The 24,013-nt window shown below is 47.6% G+C and overlaps 1 protein-coding gene across 2 annotated transcripts in view; it reads right to left on the bottom strand.

Moving 5' to 3' along the window:
* The window catches only part of lrp8 (low density lipoprotein receptor-related protein 8, apolipoprotein e receptor), an 86,323-nt gene that overhangs the window by 14,017 nt on the left and 48,293 nt on the right, over window positions 1–24,013 (bottom strand). For both annotated transcript variants that reach the window (XM_072699825.1, XM_072699826.1), the window contains exons 4-9: window positions 20,000–20,128; window positions 8,891–9,265; window positions 6,627–6,749; window positions 6,155–6,274; window positions 3,599–3,718; window positions 3,375–3,500 (exon numbers count right to left, since the gene is read on the bottom strand). In XM_072699825.1, the coding sequence (XP_072555926.1) occupies window positions 3,375–3,500; window positions 3,599–3,718; window positions 6,155–6,274; window positions 6,627–6,749; window positions 8,891–9,265; window positions 20,000–20,128 (993 nt within the window). The remainder of the gene's footprint in view (window positions 1–3,374; window positions 3,501–3,598; window positions 3,719–6,154; window positions 6,275–6,626; window positions 6,750–8,890; window positions 9,266–19,999; window positions 20,129–24,013) is intronic.

A 24,013-nucleotide genomic window follows, 5' to 3' on the forward strand; every position in this document is an offset into this window, starting at 1 on the left:
TTAAAGAGTGCAGGCGGGGAGGCGGGGGGCAGGTAAGTGATGGTGAAGGACTCGCGTTAGATGGAGGAATCTGCCCCACACTCCTACTGTGCGCACCCCTCACTGCTCTGCCAGCTGCCCCTCTCCGCCCCACGGCTCTGCAATCAGCTGTCCCCCCACCCAAACCCAGTTGGGTCACATGTTGTCAGATCTCGTCTTCCTGTCTATTTGCCTCGACGCCCAGACACCAGTACTAAACTCTCGGTTTAAAGTAATTTTACTAATTATTTAACGAGGTATCTCGCCATCCACACGGGCGTGAATAATTAGGGGGGTAATTAATCGGAGTGCTTGCCTTCTTCCTCCGTGCAAATTTGTGGGTTTAAGTATCAGAAAATGCCCCCCCACCACCCCTGCTGTTTACACTCAAATCCCTTGACATTCATCCAAAAGAGAGGCGGACTCTATGTAATGGGAGAGTCACTGCGCCCCCGAAAGGCCCCCCCTGGGAATGCAGACGTCATGCTGCTGATTGGCTATCATGTTTATCCGGGTGTCTCCACCCAAGAAGTCACCGCCACACTTTGTGGGCTCCGGATCCACCGATTGTCTCTGACGAACCAAAAAGGACCACCCCCCCTTCCGTAGACTCACCCAGGACGTTTCACCACCCCCCCCCACCACCATAGCATAGCTGTTCTGTGTTGGCACCACAGAGGGCGCCAACACTTTTAGGGGTGCGAGGAGCATGTACAGCGCAGTCGGAGACAGCGCCCCCTCAGAACCTGGTTCCCTAGGCGGCTGCCTATGGTCCCTGATGGGTTGACCCCCTCCAGCACTGTTTAATGAGTACATTGGAACGGTCAGCGTCCTGTCATTCGGTTGATGGCTGGGATGATTATCGCTTTGACAAAAAGACTTCACGGACTCTGCAGGCGAATCGCTATGACGACTAACCCCCATGCGGGGAGGCAGCGGAAACCAGCTGTAAACGCAAAACGGCAGCTGAAAAGATAAAAAAAAATAAAAATGAAAATCACGTCATGATGCAGCTGTATGTTAAAGCATTCGGAGCGATGCATAGCGGCTCAGACTCGAATCGACGAGGCGTTTTTAAATCACCATGTTGGACGGAGTTAATCCGCGAGACAAAACGCGGCCGGTGGAGCAATTAGCGCTTCCTGGGGAGGGAAGACAGGAAAACAGCCAGGAACATTCATTCCTTCAGGCAGATAAAAAGAACACTCACTCCCAAATTGGTCTGAAGTCCAGCGTGTTAATTATATCGATAGAACACACCTACACAGTGGACGCCATCTGCCGTAACACCTAGAATTCCGCATGAGAAATAGCGCTCAATTATGAAAGGTACAGACGCCATTTTGAACACTACAATCTTGCCGATCATTCAAATAAATATACAGCCGTGGAAAAAACTAAAGACCACAGCACAATTTTTTTGTTTCACTCATTTCTTGATTTATTGGTGTGTGTCTGTGAGTAACATATATTTTTCTGCAAATTGCAGTCTGATTCTTCCCTGTTTCTCATTAATGAAGGACTTCTTCCTTGCTTTATGGGACCTCAGGCCTGCTTCTAGGAGCCTGATATGAACTGTCCTAGCAGTGCACCTCATACCACTTAATGTTTCCCATTCCTTTTGAAGGACACTTGATGTCATCCTTCGATTCATGAGAAACTGCCGGATAAGTTGACAGTCATCTCCGGCATTAGAATGTTGCTTCCGTCTTTAAAAATATAGAGGGGTTTCTTAATTTTCTCCATGGCTGTACAGATACACCATCAGTACCCCATGTAAAGCAAACATCCTCAACTATCTTGCAAAAATGGTCCATCTGCAACGGCAAGCTAACATTCTGTGCCAGTAGCTCACGTGTTGAATGCAGAAGATATGGACAGGGGTAAAGATGAGGGGGAGAAACTCTGATAAGGTCCAAATCGTTATGGCCAGATGAGTTGGTCGAGTCTAAGCTGACAGAGGGGGTCGGGGGTTCGAATCTTCACTATCGTCTCACCCCTCCATAGTTGGCGGTTCTATGGATTCTCTGGTTTCCTTCCCCAGTCCAAACAGACACAACTACTTGAAATGACATTTCTAAATTGCCCACAAAGTGTGAGTGTATGAGCTCTGTGATAGACTGGCATCCCATCCAAGGTGTACTCTTGCCTTACTGAATAAGCTATTGTAGGGTGCTAAATTCCATTTAGCTTTCACTTTAAAGTATATTAAGTGCTAAATATCTAATAAAGCTCCATAAATGAGTCTATAATGAGGTGCGTTTGATCTCCAGTCACTCCCCACGGTACTGAAGCTGAACAATAAGTCACATCTCACATGCATTTATTTCTTCTGAACAGATTGCAGCAATTCCAGCTGGTGTTCAGGTCAGTGGGGTGTGTCTGAGAGCCCTCAACTTCACAGACCCCCCTTTCATCACTGTCTGTGCCCCCAGAAGACTTACAGTGCAGGATTAATGAATTAACCCTTCGTTAGCAATACATCACCTCCACATCGGCAGTCAGAGCAGTGGATGCTTCCCGTCGTCTTGGAGTAAATGAGTAACGTCTCTAGGGTGACCACCTAATCTATGTCGGGGGGGGGGGGGGACTATGAGCTGGGACAGGGTTTGTAAACTACCATTTCAATGAAAAAGATTTCACTTTAGCACAGAGTTCTTGCTGTGTGCTGATTGGTCAGTCTCATATATTCATGTAGGTGTCACTAATGTTTAATGTGAAACAGCTGGATGAGTCTGTCAATCAAGGAAACAAACCAGTAAAGGGACAAGAAGAATTGAACAAATTAGCCAAGAACAGGAGCCTTTCAGGTTTAAAGTAGTTTGTAAAACCTGAAGTAGCTCATAGTGTCCCTCCTGACATGGATTAGGGGGTCACCCTAAACCTCCCTGATTTGCTTGGTTACCCTCCTCTGTATTGGGACGTTTCATTTGCCATGACAACAGCCTCTTTGTTCTGAGAGAGCCAGGTCCTTTTAATATCCATACTAAAATGAGCCGGCTGAGAAGGCAGTCAGTGGGGGTTCTGTGATATTTAAAAGGAAGCTGGAGATTTCAGAACAAACCAAACGTGCAGATGTGGATCTCATGTCCTGGGAAGGGCCACGTTAATCATCCAGTCGGTTCTGTTCCTTTGCTCTTTCCTCACCCACACCTCTCCGTCCAGATCTGACCGTATACGCACCAGGGCAGAGAGGAAGAGATCAGACAGCACTTGGTTTGCGATGGGGGGTGACATGGGTGGGGGGGGGGGGGGTGAGTGTACCCTATTCACCAAGCACTCGGAGGCTTTGTAAGGCCAGGGCCTGAAAAGAAAGTAAGGTGACGTTCCGGGCCGGATGAGGCGGAATTGCTCACCCACGGCTTTGCACATCCTGGTTCCGGGGTCCATCTCGTAGCCCTCGTAGCATTCGCACTTGTAGTCGCCTTTGTAGTTCACGCACACTTGGCTGCAGATCTCCGGATTCTCACATTCGTCTATGTCTGTGGGGTGGGGGGAGGAATATGTCAGAAACACGCCGGTGATCGAGGTGGGGGCCGGTGAGGCTGCGGCGGGGGGCGGGGGGGGGGGCGGAGCTTACCACCACACATCCTCTTGTCCAGCAGCTGGTATCCGGGGGGACATTCGCACTCGTACCCGATCCGTCGGTCACGGCACACGTGGGAGCATCCACCGTTATGGTCTGCACACTCGTTCTTGCCTACGAGGGGGCGCCGGGGGGGGGGGGGGTGAGATCAGATGGCAGAATGACACATGATCCCAGGGCGGGGGGTGGGGGGGGTCACAACATGCACAGACACGAAGCCACCCAATTCATGTCTTATTACCACGCTGTGCCAACTAATTATAGGCATGTGAAAAGACCCCTGTGAAGGACATCAACATGACTGTATCTGAAATGCTTCATTTAAAATGCATGTCAGCATCTGTGGCACGTTCATGTGCTCCAATGTTTAAAGCGGGGCACCTGTGTAACATTAAACCTTAAACCCCCAACCCCCCCCCCCGGGGCCAACCTCACCACAAACAGACAAATGGAATGAAAGCAGTGGCCACAGGACTGGACTGGCAGCCTAGTTAATGTGATTAATCGCCTTAATGCTAATCTCAGAGCATGGCATGCAAATACCGCCAGACGGAGACGGCAATAAATAACCTTAATACACAGAAAAAGCGCAAGATCAAAGACTGTGAAGACCAGACATTTCTATTTCGGTCTCACTGAATAAATATTTGTCAAAACAGAGACGAATGATTGGACCTGATTTTCAGAAGCGATGATATCATTAATAGAGCCACAGAGCAACTTTCCGCAAGACTTGTGGACTGTAGAATCGGTGTTTTAACCAATCGGCAATGCAATGTCAGTGCATGGTCATGGGTTTCCGGGAGAGGGACTTACTGACCCTCCCCACCCAGCTGATGACATACGAGGTCAGTCCCCCCCACCCCCAGAATTTAACAAGTCCATCCATCTAAAAGCACAAAGAAACACTTTCAACAGAACGTGTAGAGCTGCTGAGGTCAGACGATGCTGACAGGGAGAGGGTGAGCTGTGGACCACTGTAACCGCCCTCAAATAAACATCACCGCTATCATCATTACTTACTTAATTACTTCATTTCTTGCATTAATATTATCATTGCTGCATCTGCATTTGTCCCATGACCGGTCTGCGCAGTCATGCTAGCGCAGCTAATGCCGCGAATACATTCTTAAACCTCACAGCTTAGCCGCATGCGCAGGCACGCATCCGCAGGCACGCATCCGCAGGCACGCATCCGCTGGCGCGATTTATTACGAATTCCACTCGAGCGAGTGGCAGTCGTGCCCTTTCGAAGACCCAGCCTCTTAGAGCGCCATTCCGTAACGCTGATTGCTCGCAAAATGACTCGGATCTCTATGCAAATCCATTGTTGTCATCCCGCCATCATAAGCGTGACCCAGAAGCAGATGGATGAATGAAAGGATTACAGTAATAAAAAATCCATCTATATGTATGCACTTATTCAATTCAGGTTACAGTGATTCAGAACCAGATACAGATCGTGTCTGTTGTACAGCATGTAATAACACACATTCACCCAGCGCAACACAAAAAGACAAAGATGAGACCTCTGCTCATCTGAGCTGTTCGGCTCTGGGATGTCAGATTGGAAGTAACCAATCCCAAGATCTCACCCTACATGCTAATCCCATAATAAAACCCACTACACCATCCTTCTTACATGTAATTTATTTAGCATATGCTTTTAGCCACAGTGGCATACATTTCTGAGAAAACAGGGAGAGAGAGTCCTCAGAGCATCTGGGCAGATCACTCAGCCCACCACGGGATTCAAACCGACAACCATCTGATGGCAAGCATGGCATCCCATCCCGCTGAGCCACACACCTTCCCCAACAGCGCTGACATTCTTGAGTTGCCCTGTGATGGTCTGACATCCCGTCCTGCATGTCCTCTGTCTCATGCCCTATGGTTACTGGGATAGGCTCCAAGCTCACCATGACCCTGTTCTGGATAAGAGGTTATGTATGATCTCTGTACCTCCAAGGAGATGGAAGGGCTTTTACATTTTAATTTAATAAACTGATGGCTCTGAGGCTAGGGATCTGCGCTACCAACTGGAAGGTTGCTGGTTCAAATCCCATGAATGCCCAGAGTGATGCTACTCCATTGGGCCCTTAAGCAATGCCGTTCATCTGCAATTGCTTCATCCTGGGCATGATGTTAATCTATAAAAAGGTGCTCCAATTTATAGGTTCTCATCCCTGAGATGGTTTGTCGTGTGGTGGGTGCAGCAACGCGCTGTATCAGTGCATGGTCCTTACCTAACACACTAATGTACCCAAAGTCTTGTGCTGTTGTCTACAAACTGGTGGCGGGGGGGGGGGGGGGCATCCTCCTATCATGTTGGCCAATCTGAGTCGCTCTCCACAAACACAGCGGATCCCCCAACACCCCAAATCAGTGCTTCTCACTTTACTCCCTCAGAGCTCCCATCCAGTCAAGAACACCAAGTACCTGGCAGGGAGCTGGGAGGGAGTAACGAGTGGAGTGTGTGTGTCCCGGAGGACTGGGCTGAGAAACGCGATCATACATCCATCCTCCAGATGTGAAAGCAGATGTCTTTACCGCACTCCAGAGGCTCGTCCGACCAGTCCTTGCAGTCCCTGTGGGAGTCGCACACCCTGCCGCTGTCGACACACTCGCCGTTCCTACACATGAACTTCAGAGGTCCTTCACACTTGGTCGCTAGGGAGTGCGGTGGGGGGCAAAATAAAATAGGTGTTTTATTACTTTGCCCGGGAAAGTCAGATTAAAAAAAAAAAACTCAATTCACTCGGGTCAAGTGGGACCTGGAACGGTGAGTTTAATTCGTTACTCGGCCTCCACACTTAATTGACAATTAAATAACGAGTCTGCCTGAGCCCGCCCTCATTTGAATTATTAATTAACATGCATGGTCCAATGGCTTTAACTCTTCATGGTCGGCCTTGTCTGGTCGTGGCCCAGACATCAGCTGATCTGGATACACAGTTACGAAGGGAGAGAGGGGAGATCTCAGCCCATAATGAGGCAGAAGAGAGGCGGAGCGGCGACCCACCATTGACACATCCGACCTCGTCGCTGTAGTCGGAGCAGTCGTGCACCCGGTCGCACTGCTTGGTGCCGTGGACGCAGGATCCGTCGCCGCACTGGAACTCGTCCGGGCGGCACGTGGGCACGGCTGCAGCGGCAAGACAGCAAATGAGGAGTCAGTCAGAGGTGGGGTGACGGAAAGGGGCGTGGCCTTTGGGTTACCATAGGGGTCAGCATGCTGCATGTTATATTACCATTCATAACAACATTATATATATACACACACACGCACAGGCATAATTATGGGGGGGGGTGGAATTCATACACAGACACAATAAAAAGCTCAAAAATAAAAAAGAATATATACATTTACAATTTTACAGTTAGTTATTAGTTATCCGACTGTCTGCCCAATACAATAAATTCTTCTTTGATACATCTGTCTGCTGCTTGTTGTCTTGCAGCGCCGTTAAATATTGACTCGGGACATTTTCAAATCGATCTCCGTCCAGTTGGGAGGGTTTCGCTTTCCGGCCCAAACGCGATCACAGGGCTCACCCAAGAAGACAGTGAAGAAGCGGATATCGCGATTTCATTCCGCCTCTGGAAGGCAGCGTCGCACACACGATAAGCAACGGAAATAAATGATTACCCTCTCAAATCCATGCAAAATTACGGCGTGCCGCTGACTGGGGAGGAAACGTTAAGCCCCGGTGATGAATGGCTTTCAGATGCCTCATTTCCGAGGGAGTGCCCGTCCGGCCCTGCGCTCGATCCGTCGAAGAACTACAACACTTCACATAATTGCTTTATCCCTCATGCATCTTGGTGTAACATTTGCATTTAATAAGAAATATAGAAATATATCAGCGCATGCTCTAGTCACAGACAGGGCGTCCTCTGTTTTAAAATGGCTCAATGAACAAAGGGCTATACAACTGCGTAAAAGATCTCACCAGTACTCCAGTACGGCCCTTTTTTCTGGTCACCTGCAGGGACAATGGCGGCAGCGGCGGAGTACCGACCTCGGGTTCGAGGCTGCGCGGATACACCACAGCGTGTCATGGTTGCTAGGAAACCCCAGTGACAGGCGCGAGACATTCAAGGGCGCATCTTCTCGGTTCGCCGCCACAGCGGAACGTGTTTAACGGCAATTTCATAGCAAAATACATTTTTAATTTAAAACACCCCTACCGACAACTGGGAAATCAATACACTCCGTATTCAACAAGACAAGGGCTGAAATCGAACCATTTATAAATGTCTCCGTGAGGTGGCCACTAATTCATCCAGACTGCACCATTAGTTCTGTATCACACCGATTTTTCCACTTGTGAATTGTTGCTCGCTTCTTTGTTTACCGTTCACACTTTACAGACATGGCGTTAAGTGAACCAGCGTGAACCTGGACACCTAGACACTTCACCAGTTCAGTGAATCATCACAGTAAGAAAGACGGTGAGCCTCATTCAATCAGAAGTGGGAAATCTGAGAAATTCACCGGTCCCTCTCTCAGTAAATCACACTACTGAATCAATTATTACACTTACAACAGAATATGATCTTTTGCTAAAATGAAATATCCTGCATAGGCAAAAGCAACATCTCTATTTTGTGAATTTTAGAAGCTTTATGTGTGTGTGTTTGTGTGTGTGTGTGTGTGTGTGTGTGTGTGTATATATTGTATGTATAGCCAGACCTCCCTCACAGGTAAACGGCGAAACATCCAAAAATAGCGTATATTACAATGACACGGGCAACACAAAGCCACCCACGATGCATTTGTACAAGGGGAAAAAAATCTATATTTCGTCCTCAGATACAGCTACTCAAAGAGGAAGAAAAACCCTTTATTCTCTCATTACAACTTGTCAGATAATAGATGAGACGTTGAGCGTTTGAATTCAGGAGACGATTTCCACAAAAGCGTAGACAGAGCCGACTGCCTGTGAGGTTCATGCTTCTAGATAAACACTGCAGACAAAAAGGAAAAATCCCGAGGCAGTAACCTGAGAGAATGGGCAGGGCGAACAATCTAATGCAAACAGCGAGGTAATAAGGCTGCCGTAACAAAGCTGGCACAGCTCGGCATAGTTTGGCACAGCTTGGTACATTAGCACAGTTTGGCACAGCTTACTACAGTAGCACAGTTTGGCACAGCTCGGCATTGTTTGGCACAGCTTGATACATTACCACAGCTCGGCATAGTTTGACAAAGCTTGGTACATTAGCACAGATTAGCACAGATCAGCACAGCTCGAACCTGAACCCTGTCACGCACATCCTTACCGCAGTTGGCCTCGTCGGATTTGTCCTTGCAGTCGGCATCTCCGTCGCATTTCCAACTGAGATGGACGCACTCGCCGCTGCCGCACTGGAACTCCCCGTTGGGGCAGCGTGGTTTTTGGGGCTCGGTGCGCCGGCCGCAGCGTTCCACGGTCTCGTCCGAGCCGTCAGTGCAGTCGGCATCGCCATCACAGCTCCACGGGCGCGGCACGCACTCTGAGCTGTTGCAGCGGAACTCGTGCGGCCCACAGGTGGACGCCGAGCACTTCTCCTCGTCGCTGCCGTCACCGCAGTCGTCAGCGCCATTGCACAGGAACTCAGGTGCAATGCATTTGCGGTTACGGCACTGGTACTCGTCGGCGGGGCAGGCTTTGCCATCTGGGGAGGGGAAATGAGACACTAGAGTAATCCCTAAGATTGATTCCCACGGACTCGATCTTCTGACTACAGCAATGTGAATGCGGTGGTACTCTTAACAACTAAATCTCTAAAAGTTTGCAGTGAGCTGTTGTACTTGCCTGATCCAGCCTTAATAGGGTCAGCTGAGCGATTGAGAAAACGTCCAAATAAGACCGAAAGTAGTAGTTTATGGTAGTAACCTTTTGTTTAGTGATAAGTTTGCTAGGTAAGGTGCTATCTGTGATGCCATGTGACTTCCACTGCTGTAAAAAGAAGCCCATTATCATAGTAACACTATTCCCATCCCCATTATGGCTTCACTTTGTAAGGACTGTCACCAATTTTGAACACAAACCTCATAAGTAATGTGTAATCGAGTTGAGTAACTATCCCCGGCTCTGTTCTGAATAGGTGTGAGTCTTGCTGCAGTCAAGTTTAACAAAACCAGATAGATATTCCTCATTTTACACAGACTACCATGGCCACAAGAAGAGAGGAAGTTGCTGATTTAAGTTCATTTGTTCACCTGCCACGTTAACTTGAATGATGAGACCTCGAGCTAAACGGGAAGCCCTGAACCATTTAACTGAAAGACTTAGAGCTTGGTTCCCGGAGGCTTCCTGGAAGGGGGTTTGCTTTGGACAGGGCCCCCATGTCGCTTCCACGTCACCTGCCTACAGATAAGCAGGGCAGCCTTGACCTCTCAGAGCGCTTTATTGCAGTCCCGGCTTCGTACACGCCAGTCCACACGAGTGATAATGCAACATCGCATTTCCTCGCTGCTGCACTTACGCCTGGAGCTCAACTTGGTAAATAATATAGCGAGCGTGAAAATGCACAGTTCGGGGCGGCGCTTCCCCTCGGGTCGTGGTGCCACCGAGTGAGGCGTGCCAGGGTCACACACACGTGTGCACAGAGACATATACACACACACGCACACACACACACACACACACGCACGTGCGATGATCGGTGAGCCCCTTCATGAAACCCCTGCTCTACAAACAGCCCATGGCCGAGATCTAATTTCACACCGATGATAGGTGGGTGGAAGAAAAGCAAATAAAAAGCAGGTACGCACGGAGAATGACACTTCACTCATCCGAGGATTAGGTCTCGGAGATCCTTTCAGTCCATTAAAACCCCAAATCTCACCTGGACTGCACCCGCAGAGGCCGTCCTGAAGGGGGAGGTGCAGGAAAAGGGCAGCGATCTAACAGCAGGCCGGGAACATTAATGAGGAACATCACCCCTTATCTATGTGCCAATCCAATCCAGGTCTGATTACTCGCATCACTGCATATGAGCATGAGTGCTCTGACCCCGGGATTCACGGTCTGCTGGAAACCTGTCCGCAATCGCACTTCCCGCAGTGTATGACATCGATATGCGATGCTCTCCGCACCATCCTACTTTCCAGACCGTGTCATTCAATAAGACCACCCTCAGTGGCTGACATGCCACGTTCCCAGTTGTCAGGTGTGTGAATGGAGGTTGGGCTTGTTGCTCTAAAATGCCATATCAGAAGCTCAGGTAGTAGCTGTGGCTTAATCTAACACCCCCGGCGTCCGAGAGAACATGCAAATCTAACTATCCAAGTTTCTGTTCTTGCACTGTCACCATCCAGGGCTGGCAAAGTAATCCTGTACGATGTTCAGACCTACAAGGGACTGCAATACGTTATCAGAAAATTGTCTTAATCAGCATATGTGGCAGCATATGCTATAGTAATGAAGAACATTATCGCTAATCTTATTTTTGTCTATTTATGTACTGTTTGCCGTGTTCAATTGCAAAGTAATGGGCTTCAGTGCTGGGTCTGAGCATTCCGGAGTCTCTCGTCAGATTAAGCACAGCCCAAAGCACGCAGCCGGTCTCCACTCAGTCAGCTACCCCCCCCCCCCACCCCAGCTCGTGCCTCGCCTGTTTCGAGAGCAAGTTAATGTACCATCCACCGGGAAGCACTGTGTGTCATTAAAGCAATGGGCATCTCCGAGAAAACTCCCCCGGGGGGAGGTCTCAGCACGTCACTCACAAAGAGCGACGATGATGGATGGCCCCATGCGAGTGGCGGCCGATTGCTCTGCCGCAGGGAGCCCCGCAGGGCTGCAGAAAGCCCTGGGAGGTGATGGCGCAGCCCTAAAGATGCCCCTGCGATGCACAGCTTTCCGGAGGAAACCATAAACAAAAACACTTACTGTATAGACCTAGGCTGCATCATGGCCTAAAGCTGCTGACGCCATTGAATAACAAATAAACAAACAGACAGACAAAAAAACAAATATGCAGAAAAACAAACAAACAAACAAACAAATAAATAGTCAAACAAACAAACAAAAAAATACATAACCAGCCTTGATTGTGGTGTATGTCAGCTCCTATGGAGAAGAAAGAAATGCCATGTATTCAGGTTTTGGCAGTAACATGGTACTCCCAAGGCTTCCTATCCATCCATTTTCTGTTCTTGTGCGGGGTTGTGAGGGTCCGGAGCCCATCTCAGAATCGTCCTACACACAAAGCAGGGAATAACCCAGGATGATGCCCACCCATCACAGGGCACACACCATTCACACCTACAGACAATTTGGCAACTCCTATTCACCTAACATGTTTTTGGACTGTGGGAGGAGACGTCACGTCACGACGACACGGGAGGAACACGCAGACTCCACACATACAGAGTCAGGGCAGAGACTCAAACCTCAGCCTCCAGAGGCGTGAGGCACCAGTGCTAACCACTGCGCCTCCACTGCGCCTGCCCTACCCCACCCCACCCCACCTTCCACACCATGGAAACCCTGCAGCTCTGAATTATGATGCTGAATAATGACGCCGTGCTATGAAATGGGGTAAACATGAAGATCATCTGCTGCCATTCTCTTACCTCTGTGTCAGACAGAACTGAACCTGTGGCCTGTACTACGAAGTGGGGTTACGGGTTACTGGCTTATCGGGGAAACTTGTCAGATTTAAGGTACCACAGTATAAATGGACTTCATATTCGTTTACTTACATTTTGCCCAGACCTTAAATCCGACAAGTTACCCTGATAAGCCAGTAACCCCACTTTGTAGTAATAATAATCGATACTTTATTGATCCCCTTGGGGAAATTGTCTTTTCGCCTCCCCAAACTTGCTCTTTGTAGAGTAAGCTGTCTGTGAAGGGCAGCCACCCATAGCAGTGCCAAGGGAGCTGGGGGTTAAAGGCCTGCAGACGTGCTGAGGCTGGCTTTGAACCGGCGACCTTCTGATTACAGGCACATAGGCTTAGCCCATTGAGCCACACGCCACCGAGCTCAGACTAAGCCGGTGTTGAGTGTTTGTGTGCCGCCACAAGCCTTCCCAGCATCCTCCTGTAAATGCTCGGGGTCATGCCTTGTTCTGAGGAAACCTACTATGTGGAACACTAAAAAGGAACGTCACATTGCCAGTCCCAGCTAAGCCGAGCACAGGTGGCCTCAGTGTTCCTCGAGGACCCGTTTGATCAGGAACCCACTTCCCTGTCCCCCGCCAGGGAGGGGCCACGCCAAGTACGGCGACCTGCAGATTTCTGATGGCGGCGGAGGAGGAACGGCTAATTGATGCGAGCGCAGACCCCACATTCTGACAGACGCGCCGCTAAATGCCAGCCTCCCCATATCCCTGCTTAACACATGCTGCATGAATATTCACGGCGGGGCTGAGGAGAGCCACGCAGTCTGGACTGTGAGTCATCTCCAAAAGGCCCCTCAGCCTTTGATAATTAGAAGCTTGTGCCTTTTTAATTCCCTAAACCCCTTATGGATAAATCGAGTTCCCCTACTAAAAAAAAAAAAAACATTCGCTATCTTTACAGCCGCATAAATGCTGTTTTTTAATACATTATCTATTAAGTTCATTCAGATCTAGCATGCACCCTAAACTATCTAAGGGACAAAAGTCAGGCTAGTTTGTTTCAGAGAAAAGGAAGCAGGGAGGGAAGGGAGGTTTCTGGAGGCTGTAAAGTAGAAGGATTCTGGGGATCATTCCTGTTAATTCTCGTTAGTTCCTGATTGCCCAGCTCTATCACAAGGAAAGCCCTCTATATCTTCAGGTGAACAGGAAAAAAAAATGTGGCACGTAAGTACCAGGTTCAGGAAACATGGGACAAAGACTTGGCAGGGTTGGCAACTTTGGTCAGCTGACTGGCAATTCGAGACAAGTCCGGACATGCATTTACATGTGCGTAATAGATTTAACTTGCAAATACTATAGTTCGTAGGGTTTGCAAACTACCCCAAAGCTTTTGATGTAGCTAATTTTAGATTTACAATGGAATAATATAGATTTTCTGTACGATTTCTTCCGTGAGCGTTAGAGTCTGAAAGCGTCACGCTGGATGGCAACTCCGGTTTGGGGTTAAATAATGACAGAAGCACAAGGAACCTGAATTGGGTCCCTCTATACCGCACTGTCACTTGAGCAAAATAATACACTCCACGCGTGATACGTATATCGCTAGTACTGTAATAACCTTGATGACAAGGATCACAACCAGATTTAGCGGCAGTGCCAACGATTATTTTCTAAGAGGCATATCCAGGAATATCAAACAATAGATACTCAAAACAGCCCATTTCCTCAAATTTAGCTTTATTAGCAGGTAATAGCAAGTCCGTTAACCGATTGCCTTTACAATCTCTACGGGAGCTAAAATGAAGAAAAACAATCAAAGAGCGTAATGATGGAGATCGCATACGAGCGCAGAGACTCGCGGCACCTCGCTGGCAGAATAAAACCGAGGGGCGTTAATAAGCGTCCCGTAATCCGGGATGACGGATCATCACCGACCGCAATAAAGCGGAAGATATTGCGGCCGAGAGGTGATTTGCGCAAACATCAGCGGCTGCTGCGCGGGTAATTAATTTCATGGACACGCAATTATGGCGTAATCTTCCGGCATAGCGACGAGATCGCCGCGGTATAATTTCCATTAAGACGCCCCCCCCACCCCGAGCGCTACGACCCGGACGCCAAAGCTGGGGATTTCCCCCAAACAGGTGCGAATCCTCCTGGAAGACCTCTGTAAAAATCAAAGCCATCCTTATCTGAATACATCTTCGCGAACAAAAGTACTAACCTGTGCACCACAGCATAAACTCCCTTGAAAACGATTATTTTCATCGTGTCAGAGAATTCCGTAAGAAAACGTTTTGAAATCCGGTACGTTTATAATAATGGAAATATGACGGTAAACATAGCAACCGTTATATTTGCCTAGCTGTCACAATTATAGTGCGAAAAAAAGTTCCCAAAGACCAAAGAGACAATGGATATTACTGGTATTTGAGTGAGAAGCACTTATTCTGGATGTAAAGGGTAGGAAAGACAAAACGCAGGAGCTATAAAGCAAGAAACTGCTGTCCCAAGTGAGGTATCTGACCCATTACGGCCAATTTTCCGCTCGGATACGGCAGTTATATAAAGGTGACTTTCGAAAAAGGCTCTCATCGTGATCGCCAATTTGGCAGGACTGAGTCAAGGCTCTTGCATGTCAAGGCTGTGACCCATTACAGGTACGAGGTACCGGGAATGAAGAGGTGCAGGATGTCAGCCAACCAGGTTTATAATTAGACGACAGCGTTTGCAGACTGGGAACGATACCAGAAGTGGCAGTCACAGCTGGGCCAGATGCATCAGTGGGTCTTCGTGCTGGACAGACCCAGCTGTACACCTTAAAGACCTTCGTCAACCGAGCCCAAAACCTTCACAAAGCAGACTGACTATAAATAAAATACCAATTTCATGCACCTCTGTGCAGAAGATAAGGACTTGCACCGCAGACATGAAGGTTGCTGGTTCCAATCCCAGACAGAACCATGAATTGAACCACTGCAGTAAAGTATCCAGCTGTATAAAATGGTAAAAAGTCACCTTATATAAGTGTCAGCCAAGAAAAATCTCTTATAGACAAATTACATATCCATCCATCTTACAACCACTATTCTGGTCAGGGTTGAGAGGGATCTTGAACCTACTCCAGGCAGCAAAAGACACACTAGATGGGACGCTAGTCCTTTGCTGGGCGCGGGTGCGCGCGCACACACACACACACACAGTTCAGGTAACTATATCTTTATGGGGACTCTCCATTTCTATGGGCATAACCCTAATCTCAACTATGACAGCCTTAACCCCTACCCAGCCCAAACCTTAACTTTTGGTTAGTTTTTTGTATTCATAGATTTTTATAAAACTTTTCCCAGGCAATTTCCCCCACAAGGTCAAACCAACAGGTTTTTATCACATTGTGCAGAAATTTGGCCCCCACAATGACTGAGAAGAGCATGGAAACTGCGCAGATAAAGTAGGCGAGAGATTCAACCCCATACCCTGTAGGTGTGAGGTGACACCACTAAGCCATCTATCCTCATAGAAAAACTACTCAGAACCAGTTTTAATAAAAGATTAATAACTGTAAGGTAAGAAAGGCAGATTATTAAAGACAATGGCGATGTATCGTGAATGCCATGGCGACAATACCAGGGGTCTGTATCCCAAAGCAGGATTTCTTGCTTAACTTGTCAGATTTAAGAGAGTCTGGGCTAAATGTAAGTGTATTCATCCCATAGTACTTTAAATATGACAAGTTACCCAGCTAAGTAAGAAATCCTGCTTCGTGATACAAGCCCCAGATCAGATGACTCTTGCTGTGTGTTTGTGTATCACTGCTGTTCGCTGTTCATGCACTTGCCGGTTTATTCATAAATAAATCTCATCCCCTGATTTCATTTATCACACACTTTTTCCTCCCAAAGGCTGTAAACACTTATTTTTATTAATATACTCATACATTTCCTAGTGGGGACTCAAGACACACACCGTCCTCAAACATGCAATTTCTTTAACCCTAACATTACCTGTGTTAACAGATCAGTTAAAATTGGGTGTCAAATTACAGCTTCATCATTTAAAAACATACAAATTTTCAAAAGCATTTGTATGATTTATTTTACTAAATAATTATAAACACTGTAGGATGTGGTAAAATATTAGTTCTCTATGCCACAGTATTTCCAGATGCTGCATTCCCTGAATACCTTTCTAATAAACTGTTGTTTTTGAAGTGCACAGCCAATTCTGAAAGGCAAACACAGAATGATAATCGCAACGTACATCTAAGATGCAGCAATTCCAATCCTGTCCTCCGTCACCAGCTTCCTTGCCTCCCACATCTACGGCAGCTGAAGTTTGCTTTCCCATACATTTCACTTATAACTGCTCTTTTCAACAGAAGCGCAGCAAACAGAGATGTTCTGTAGCAGGGCAGAGTGGGAAGTATCCCAAGTGTCCTATTCAACTTCTGCTGTTCCAGCAGATTTAGCAGGAGGGAAAAGCAATGATTCTGTGGAAGATCTACTTCAGATTGTCCAGAAAATGGTTTGTAATTAAACAGCGTTCTGACACTCGTGACAGCTCTAGGAGATTGTCTTTCAGAGATATTCCCTTTCTCACCAGCACAAACGCTTACAGAGGCAGGCAAGGTCATTTTGTCCACTTACTCCCTTCCTTCCTCCACTGACACATCATTGTTCTGAACGAACAGACAGCAATCATGCTACATGTGTTACAGTCTGCACTATTCTCATTCTTTGTACAGGAACGTGTGCCAAGATTAACCTACTGGGTGTTCCCCACTGGAGAGACATTGGACTGTTAATCGGGGCTTCTGAGAACATCTAAAGAGCCATTTCTGCAGACAGGTGTTCATTAACCCAGAACAAACGCAGAAAATGATTACGCCAGGAGAACAGGATTATCCGGAGAGGGATTCCTACTTTGGGGTGGCATGGTGGTGCAGTGGTTAGCATTGTTGCCTCATACGTCTGGGACTAGGGTTTGAGTTCTCGCCCTGCCTACATATGTGTGGAGTTTGCATGTTCTCCCCATGCCACCGCGGGATCTCCTCTGGGCGCTCCGGTTTCCCCCCGCAGTCCAAAAACATGCAGAGGTTAATTGTATTTCCCACATTGCCTGTAGCTGTGCATGTGTGAGTAAATGGTTGTTTCTTGCCTTGTGCCCGTAGCCTCCAGGATAGGCTTTGCATCCCTCATGACCATGAATAAGATAAGTGCTAACAGAAAATAAATGGATGGATTCCTACCTACCTTCAAAAGCGAACAGAACTCAACAAAGTCACTCTTCTATCAGGATTTTTCCCAGAATTCCTCCTGTAGACTGTGCAGCCATGTAACACAAACACCCCTCCAGACAGCAACGGGGACAATGGGCCATTCCCCGCCCCCCCAAGAAAAGTGACTACGCAGCATCAAAAAGCTGCCTTGATCTGGCGGACATGATTGCAGAGCAGGAGTGGATCTCGCTGAACGCAGAACACCACTCGTCTGGTGAAGGCTGGAATGTTCCGCACGCTAGGCTGCAATTTAACCCACCCAAGAGAGGGGTTTCAAAAAGATATGAAGGGATTTCTCTTTATATCGATATTTAACAAAAACGGGGCAGGAAACATCAAGTGCTTGTTTATCACAATTACATATTTGAAAACGCGATATTTTAAATGAGTCATAATGCACTCCCAACCATCGCGTAAGCAACATCATTTTTTTAAATTCTTGGTGCCAAAGCAAAATGATTTCCACCTCAATCTCTCTGAGGTTTTGTAAATAACAATTAAAATACACAGAAAAACAAAAGCTTCATCTGTGCTGCAATCTGCTCCAGGTTTTCATGTCCAGAAGCTGAGTGTGAAGGTATCCCTCAGAAAAGAAAAAAAAAACACTGAAATAACCTCCGCTGGCAATTAGACGATTAAATGTAAAAGTTGAGTACATTTAAATGAATGCAAGCACTTTTAAAAACACAAAAAGATCAAGGGACTTAATTATATCGAGGTCTTAAATTAATAAGAGTTCACTCCAGCTGAGATATGGGACCCCTAAGAGTAGTTGGACCGAACAGAGGCCTTTCACTGAATAACCAGAAGTGACATTCTATAATCTTTTTAAAAAAACATGAATAAAAGAGAAACATTACAAGATAGTTACCTTTTACATCCCCCCTCCCCCAGCTTCTGCTGGATGGAAAGAGCAGCTCCGTGCGGCTGCATGTATCTCAGAGAGCAGGATTATCTACATCGGGCTCCGTTTGGTCCGCGTCCTGCCCGCATGGGACACTGAGCAGTGGAAATGTCACTCGCGCACAGGAAGCCAAAAAAGCAAGCGGCGCGTGTCAATAGGGGATGCAGAACATGCTAACGACACGCTTCCGCAGCATGCGGCACATTCCCCCACGCGTCTCATTTACATTCATTTAGGCTCTCCTACATTTTTGTGAAAGCAGGAAGAAACACTCTTTGGTGCTATTGGGGCTTAAGGGTCTTGCTCGGGGGCTTGACAGGAACTTCTCTCTGGGATTCGAGCTGGCGACCCTCTGAACACAAGGTCCCAGGTCTCGAGTGCATCGGGACATCGCTGCTGTATCCCTGAGCGAGGACACGGCAGTGCGCGGCCTGGAGAGCGTATGGCAGCCCCAGCACTGGCTGAAGACGGGCAAGCTGGGACGCCCTGCTCTGCTGGAGGGGGCCGACATGCGGCGATCCATTATTCATCCCACATTCAGGGCCTGAATCACAAGGGCCGCCCAGCTGTCAACAAGCCCCGTGGGGGTTCGGTTTGTTTAGGAACAAATGGGGGGGCTCCCTGGTAACGCTTGAACCATACCACCCCTCCCATAATGATCTCAGTTTAATCGCAAAGGCACCATCACATGCACGAAGGGGTATATGGAGTGCAGACAGACATAATGTATGAATCATGGGGGGGCTTCCGAGGCCAACAAGGGGTGTCATCAAGCAGCCTGCCCCCTCCGCACAGATGGAGACATGTGCCCACAGTACCACACCAGCAGTGCATTATGGGACATGTAGTTATGCTCCAGCAACCTCATCCAAAGCATATTAACAGTGGGGTTCTTCCATAACAGTGCACCCCCCCACCTACCCACCCAGTTCCTGTGTCACACACTGTCAAGGCAATGAAAGCTTGTAATGACACACAGAAATCAATTTTCCAGATTGTCATGAACGATTAAGCTCGAGAAATGTGTATGTTTATGTTAATGCGCTTGGCGCATGTCGCATGTCGCATGAGGTAGCCTAACAGGGTCTTGGGCGTCGGGATGCATTTTAGGCAAGGGGGGGTAATTAAGGCACGTGAGTAAAAGGTGCTGAAACGAAAGGATTTGAAGGTGCTGTGTTACGATACTCATTAGGCAAAGCTGCACGGAAAGTCTGCACACCAAGTTATGCAAAATGGTTTATAAACATGTGCAGCGTCCCTTTAAAAAAGGTCAGTCATCCCAAGAAACTAATTTGGAAGTCAAATAGTGTTAGCTTATAAAATTTCTGATCTTGGATAATAATAATAATTGATACTTTATTGACCCCCGTGGGGAAATTCGCTTTACACCTCCCCCAACTTGCTCTCTGTAGGTGAGAGCAAGCTGGCCGTGAAGGGCGGCCACCTGTTGGGGCGCCCAGGGAGCTGGGGGATAAGGGCCCTGCTCAAACCCACAGACATGTACCATGGAAGCCGTGACAATGTAAATGAATCTAAGATTTGGCTTAAACCTGAGGTGTGGCCCCCTGTTGGCCATACACAAACACTACACCAAATATTAAATAAAAGCAGCGCGTTCTAACCAACCAGCTCCCGTCCGCGATCCCAGGAACCCACCTGCCACGCAGGCCAGCTCGTCGGCGCCGTTCTCGCAATCCCGCTCGCCGTCGCATCGCCAGGACAGCGAGATGCATTTGCCCGAAGAGCCCCCACAGTCGAATTTCTCGGGGGGGCATAACTGTCGACCTGTCAGGAAGGAGGTGGGGGGGGGGGGGAAACAGAGGGCATCATTAGTGAGGAGGAAATATTCACTGCTACCACCAGCTGAAACAGGCACTTCACTTCCTGTTATACATGACAGGATGAATGGTTTGCAATGCATCTGTGTTCATGTGAGACTTGTTCTGGGGCGGATCGGTAAACTGGGATTTGATTTGGAGCTATAATGAGGATTCCGGGTGGCAGGTGCCGATTCAGCCAGGTCATGCTGAGAGTGACAGGGAGGAAAAGCGGCCAGTCGATGACACATTTCCTGTTCCTGTATCACATGGTCAATTTCTAATAAAAACGTTTCTCTCCCAGCATGCAGATCTGCAGACACTCCCTGCGTTGGGGGGGGTTTCTTTGCTATGGCATAGCAGAGTGGTTCCTCGGCAGCACCACAGGGGTGCCAAATCCCAGAAGCTTGAAGAATTATTTTTTTTTTTATTTCCCTTCCCAGTTGCTCTCCCCTCCAAGGGACACCCCACAGAGTGGGCATTCACAGACCTCATTTCAGCTATCTCCGCATCGGCCCATGCCCATTGTATCGACGTCCGCCAATTTCCGTGCCTCGGACACTCAATCTGTGGGTGGACAATGGGGGGGCGGGGCTACCCCGACTGCACACGGTGACACGGGGGCTGGGGGGGTGGGACCTGCTTGGACCTTATCGTCCTGGAGCTGTGCCTTCCTGCTCTCAACTTTTACCAGACTGCCTCTCCAACTGACACGAATGGAGAACCCCTCCCATACTGGCAGAGTCAAACTGACTGGAGGAAACCTGAATAGATGCATCTATAGGGATTCAGCAATTCCTGTCCCTTAAATTCTGAGCAGAAGTACAGAAATCCAGGCAGGAATGTACCCAGTTGAAATGAAACATGCATCCATCTTCCATAACCACTTGGTAGTACAAGGCAGCTAGTTAGCATCCTAACCCAGGGAGAACTTGCAAAGTCCATATAAAATTTGGAATTTTGTAACCCTGGAGACTAAAGTATGACCCACTGACATATAAGCACCCCCATAACATATGGTCTCGTATACATTATTATATACTGACTTCCTTTATTATCCCATATTTTCAGATGTTTTCGGCTACTGATAGATATAACTTTACCCAATGGGAGTCATAGCAAGTATAGCTGTGACATATTACAGCTCCATGTGTCTGACGTGTAGGAAGTGAGGTCTGAGGCGCGGTGGGAACGAGTCCCGTGTTCACGCTTGAGCGCACACGGATCCTGTCAAGTGGGAACAGACACGTGTTGCCAGAGGACTGGGAAAGCAGGGGCATGCCGTCAGCCACACTGTTGTGGGGGGAGGGGTGGGTGTCATTGTTGGAGGCTACCAGAACCATTCAGGTTTCTGAAAAACACATCCACGACTGGTCATGTGACCTGCCCCCCCCTCGAACAAGTTCTGGAGTGCTTTCTGCTCCAAACCCCGAGAAAGTGCGATAAACCCAAGAAGAAGCATACGCTGACTTGTGACCGGAAAATTCTATCATACCGTAACTGGGACAGACCCCGGAAGGCGACTTGCACCTGACAGGTAAATGACGATTCTGGGACCAGAGACGCATCGTCTGGGAGGTGATACTGCGCTGTTAGTGTGAACACAGCTCACCTTAGCAACCCAGAGCAGCAGTAAACAAAGACGGACCATGCAGGAGGAAACAAATGGTATAACTGGTGCATTTTCCCTTCCTACACGACCACAGATACAGATATTGCCCCCCCTCCCCAAAGTCCCAATACAGAAACACAGCCTTAAAAACTTGACGTCATAATCACTACCCCCAAACTTAAATCAAATCTGACACTACAAATGGGGTCTGACAACAAGCACACAGCATCCAGCTAGAAGAGGCTGCATTCTAACCAGAATCACTGGGAATTTGAGGCAGCTGGGAGGGTCTCTGATGCCGGGAAGAGGCTTTTAGAAGAAGACAGCGAAAACACTCAGAATATAGAAGGGACCAGGCCCTGTCCATCTCCTCTAGAGGTCTTTGGAAGAAGCTCTTCAGATGGCCCTCAGGAGGTGTGAAGATCCGGGGACAGGCAATAGGTCTGCCGATGTTCTTTGGACGACTCAATCTCTTCCCCCCCCCCCCCCCCCAACCATGATGCATGGCTCATTGCAGCACAGCTCAGAGCCATGATTGATTCCATTACCTTGCAGTCTAAGGCAAAGATAATCAGATTGCTGTACAGTTTGTGTGCATGACGAAACTCACCGTCACGTGGATCTTCCTTATCGTACAGTCTCACCGCGCGGGGTGAATTCATACAAGTCAGTTCGAACAGAACAAAGGGAACAGAGTTAGCAAATTCGCTACCGTCAGCAGACACAATAAATCACGCGAGTGCACATCTGAGCCGCGCGACGCAGCCGTGGATGTTAGCCTCGGCTAACGCGCTAATGAGGTCGTAAACCTCGGGACGTGGGGCGACATCGAACGGGAGCTCTTCCTAAGCCATTTCCCAGCAGGCACATATGCAGCCAGTCTCAAAGCTGCGCATTTCCGAAAAAATGGTCAGTGTCCACGGAGGAGTCTGATTGCGACAATGCCATCTGTTCATAATAGGAAATAATCAATGGGACGAAGAATAAAGCAAAAACGGCAAATAAACAGCTGCATCGCTAAACTAAAACAAGGTTGTGCAGACAGCCTAATAAATTAATGGCTTAAAGGAACAAATGTTGCAAATTTCCAGCACTTTTTCAAAACACGTGATTAACTACGGGACTGTGTGGTCATTAATACACAGCATCTATCTTTCCATCCTGCGAATCCTTTAAACGGATAAACCAAAACATATAAGCTTTAAAGAGGAAATCCCCCTGGAATCTGATTTGATTTGTACCCTGTATTTATTGCTTTCAGAATCGATGCCAAATATAACCTTTTCAATTCTGTGAGTAATAAAACTGGCCTTTCCTTTGTTTGTTTCCCGGAAGGAGGAGATGAGCCGGCAGAAAGACGGCGGTCAGTCTTATTTTCAACGTGAACGCGATGACGTGGGAATGTTATTTTAACAGGGTAAACGCATTGATTGGCAGAAGGCAACCAAGAGCTGATGTTTACACAAAGCAAATGAGACCAATACTGACATTTTGAGTTTTTTATTGGTTCTGGATTGATTTTGGCTTTTAATCTGTTTCTTGAAATATCATACAGTTTTTCTTAATCATGTGCCAGTAAGACTATGCTAAATACTATTAAATTTAGATTAAAGGCTTACATAGAAAGCTAATTGTTGGACGCGCAAGCTGGATTTACGAATGACAGAGAAATGAGAGAAATCATTATGAGCACACAAAGGAAAAAAGGAATTCCAGAAGGAAACCAACATGTGCTTAATTGATTACAACAAAGCCTTCGCATGCGTGACCATGTCAAACTCCGGAATGTCCTCAGGAAGATGGATGCCCCCAAGCACCTTATTGACCTTATGAAGAATCTTTACCATGGACAAGAAGCCTTGGTCAGGAGAAAACATGAATAAACTGTATAGTTCTTGACTGTACAGGAGGTCAACACAGCTGCATACTACTACCATACCTATTGACAGGGGTGTCATTATAATATTGGGCCCCCAACCCTAGCCAATCATATGTTCCAATTTTTTTAAGGCCCCTGTTGCTTAAGAATTTTTTCTAACTACTCCCCCCCATTTACAGCACCCCTGTCAATTGAGACATCCTTTGAAAGGCTGATGACACCACACTTATCAAGAAAATGATCATCTGAATACACTTATGAGGACAATTAAAGAACAGAGTGAAAAGGCTACAGCTAAAGCGAATAAGACAGTGGTTATGACCACTGGAACAGCAGTTGACATCAGACATTGAGATTATCTT

The sequence above is a fragment of the Paramormyrops kingsleyae genome, chromosome 15, assembly GCF_048594095.1.
Source record: "Paramormyrops kingsleyae isolate MSU_618 chromosome 15, PKINGS_0.4, whole genome shotgun sequence".
NCBI lineage: Eukaryota > Metazoa > Chordata > Actinopteri > Osteoglossiformes > Mormyridae > Paramormyrops > Paramormyrops kingsleyae.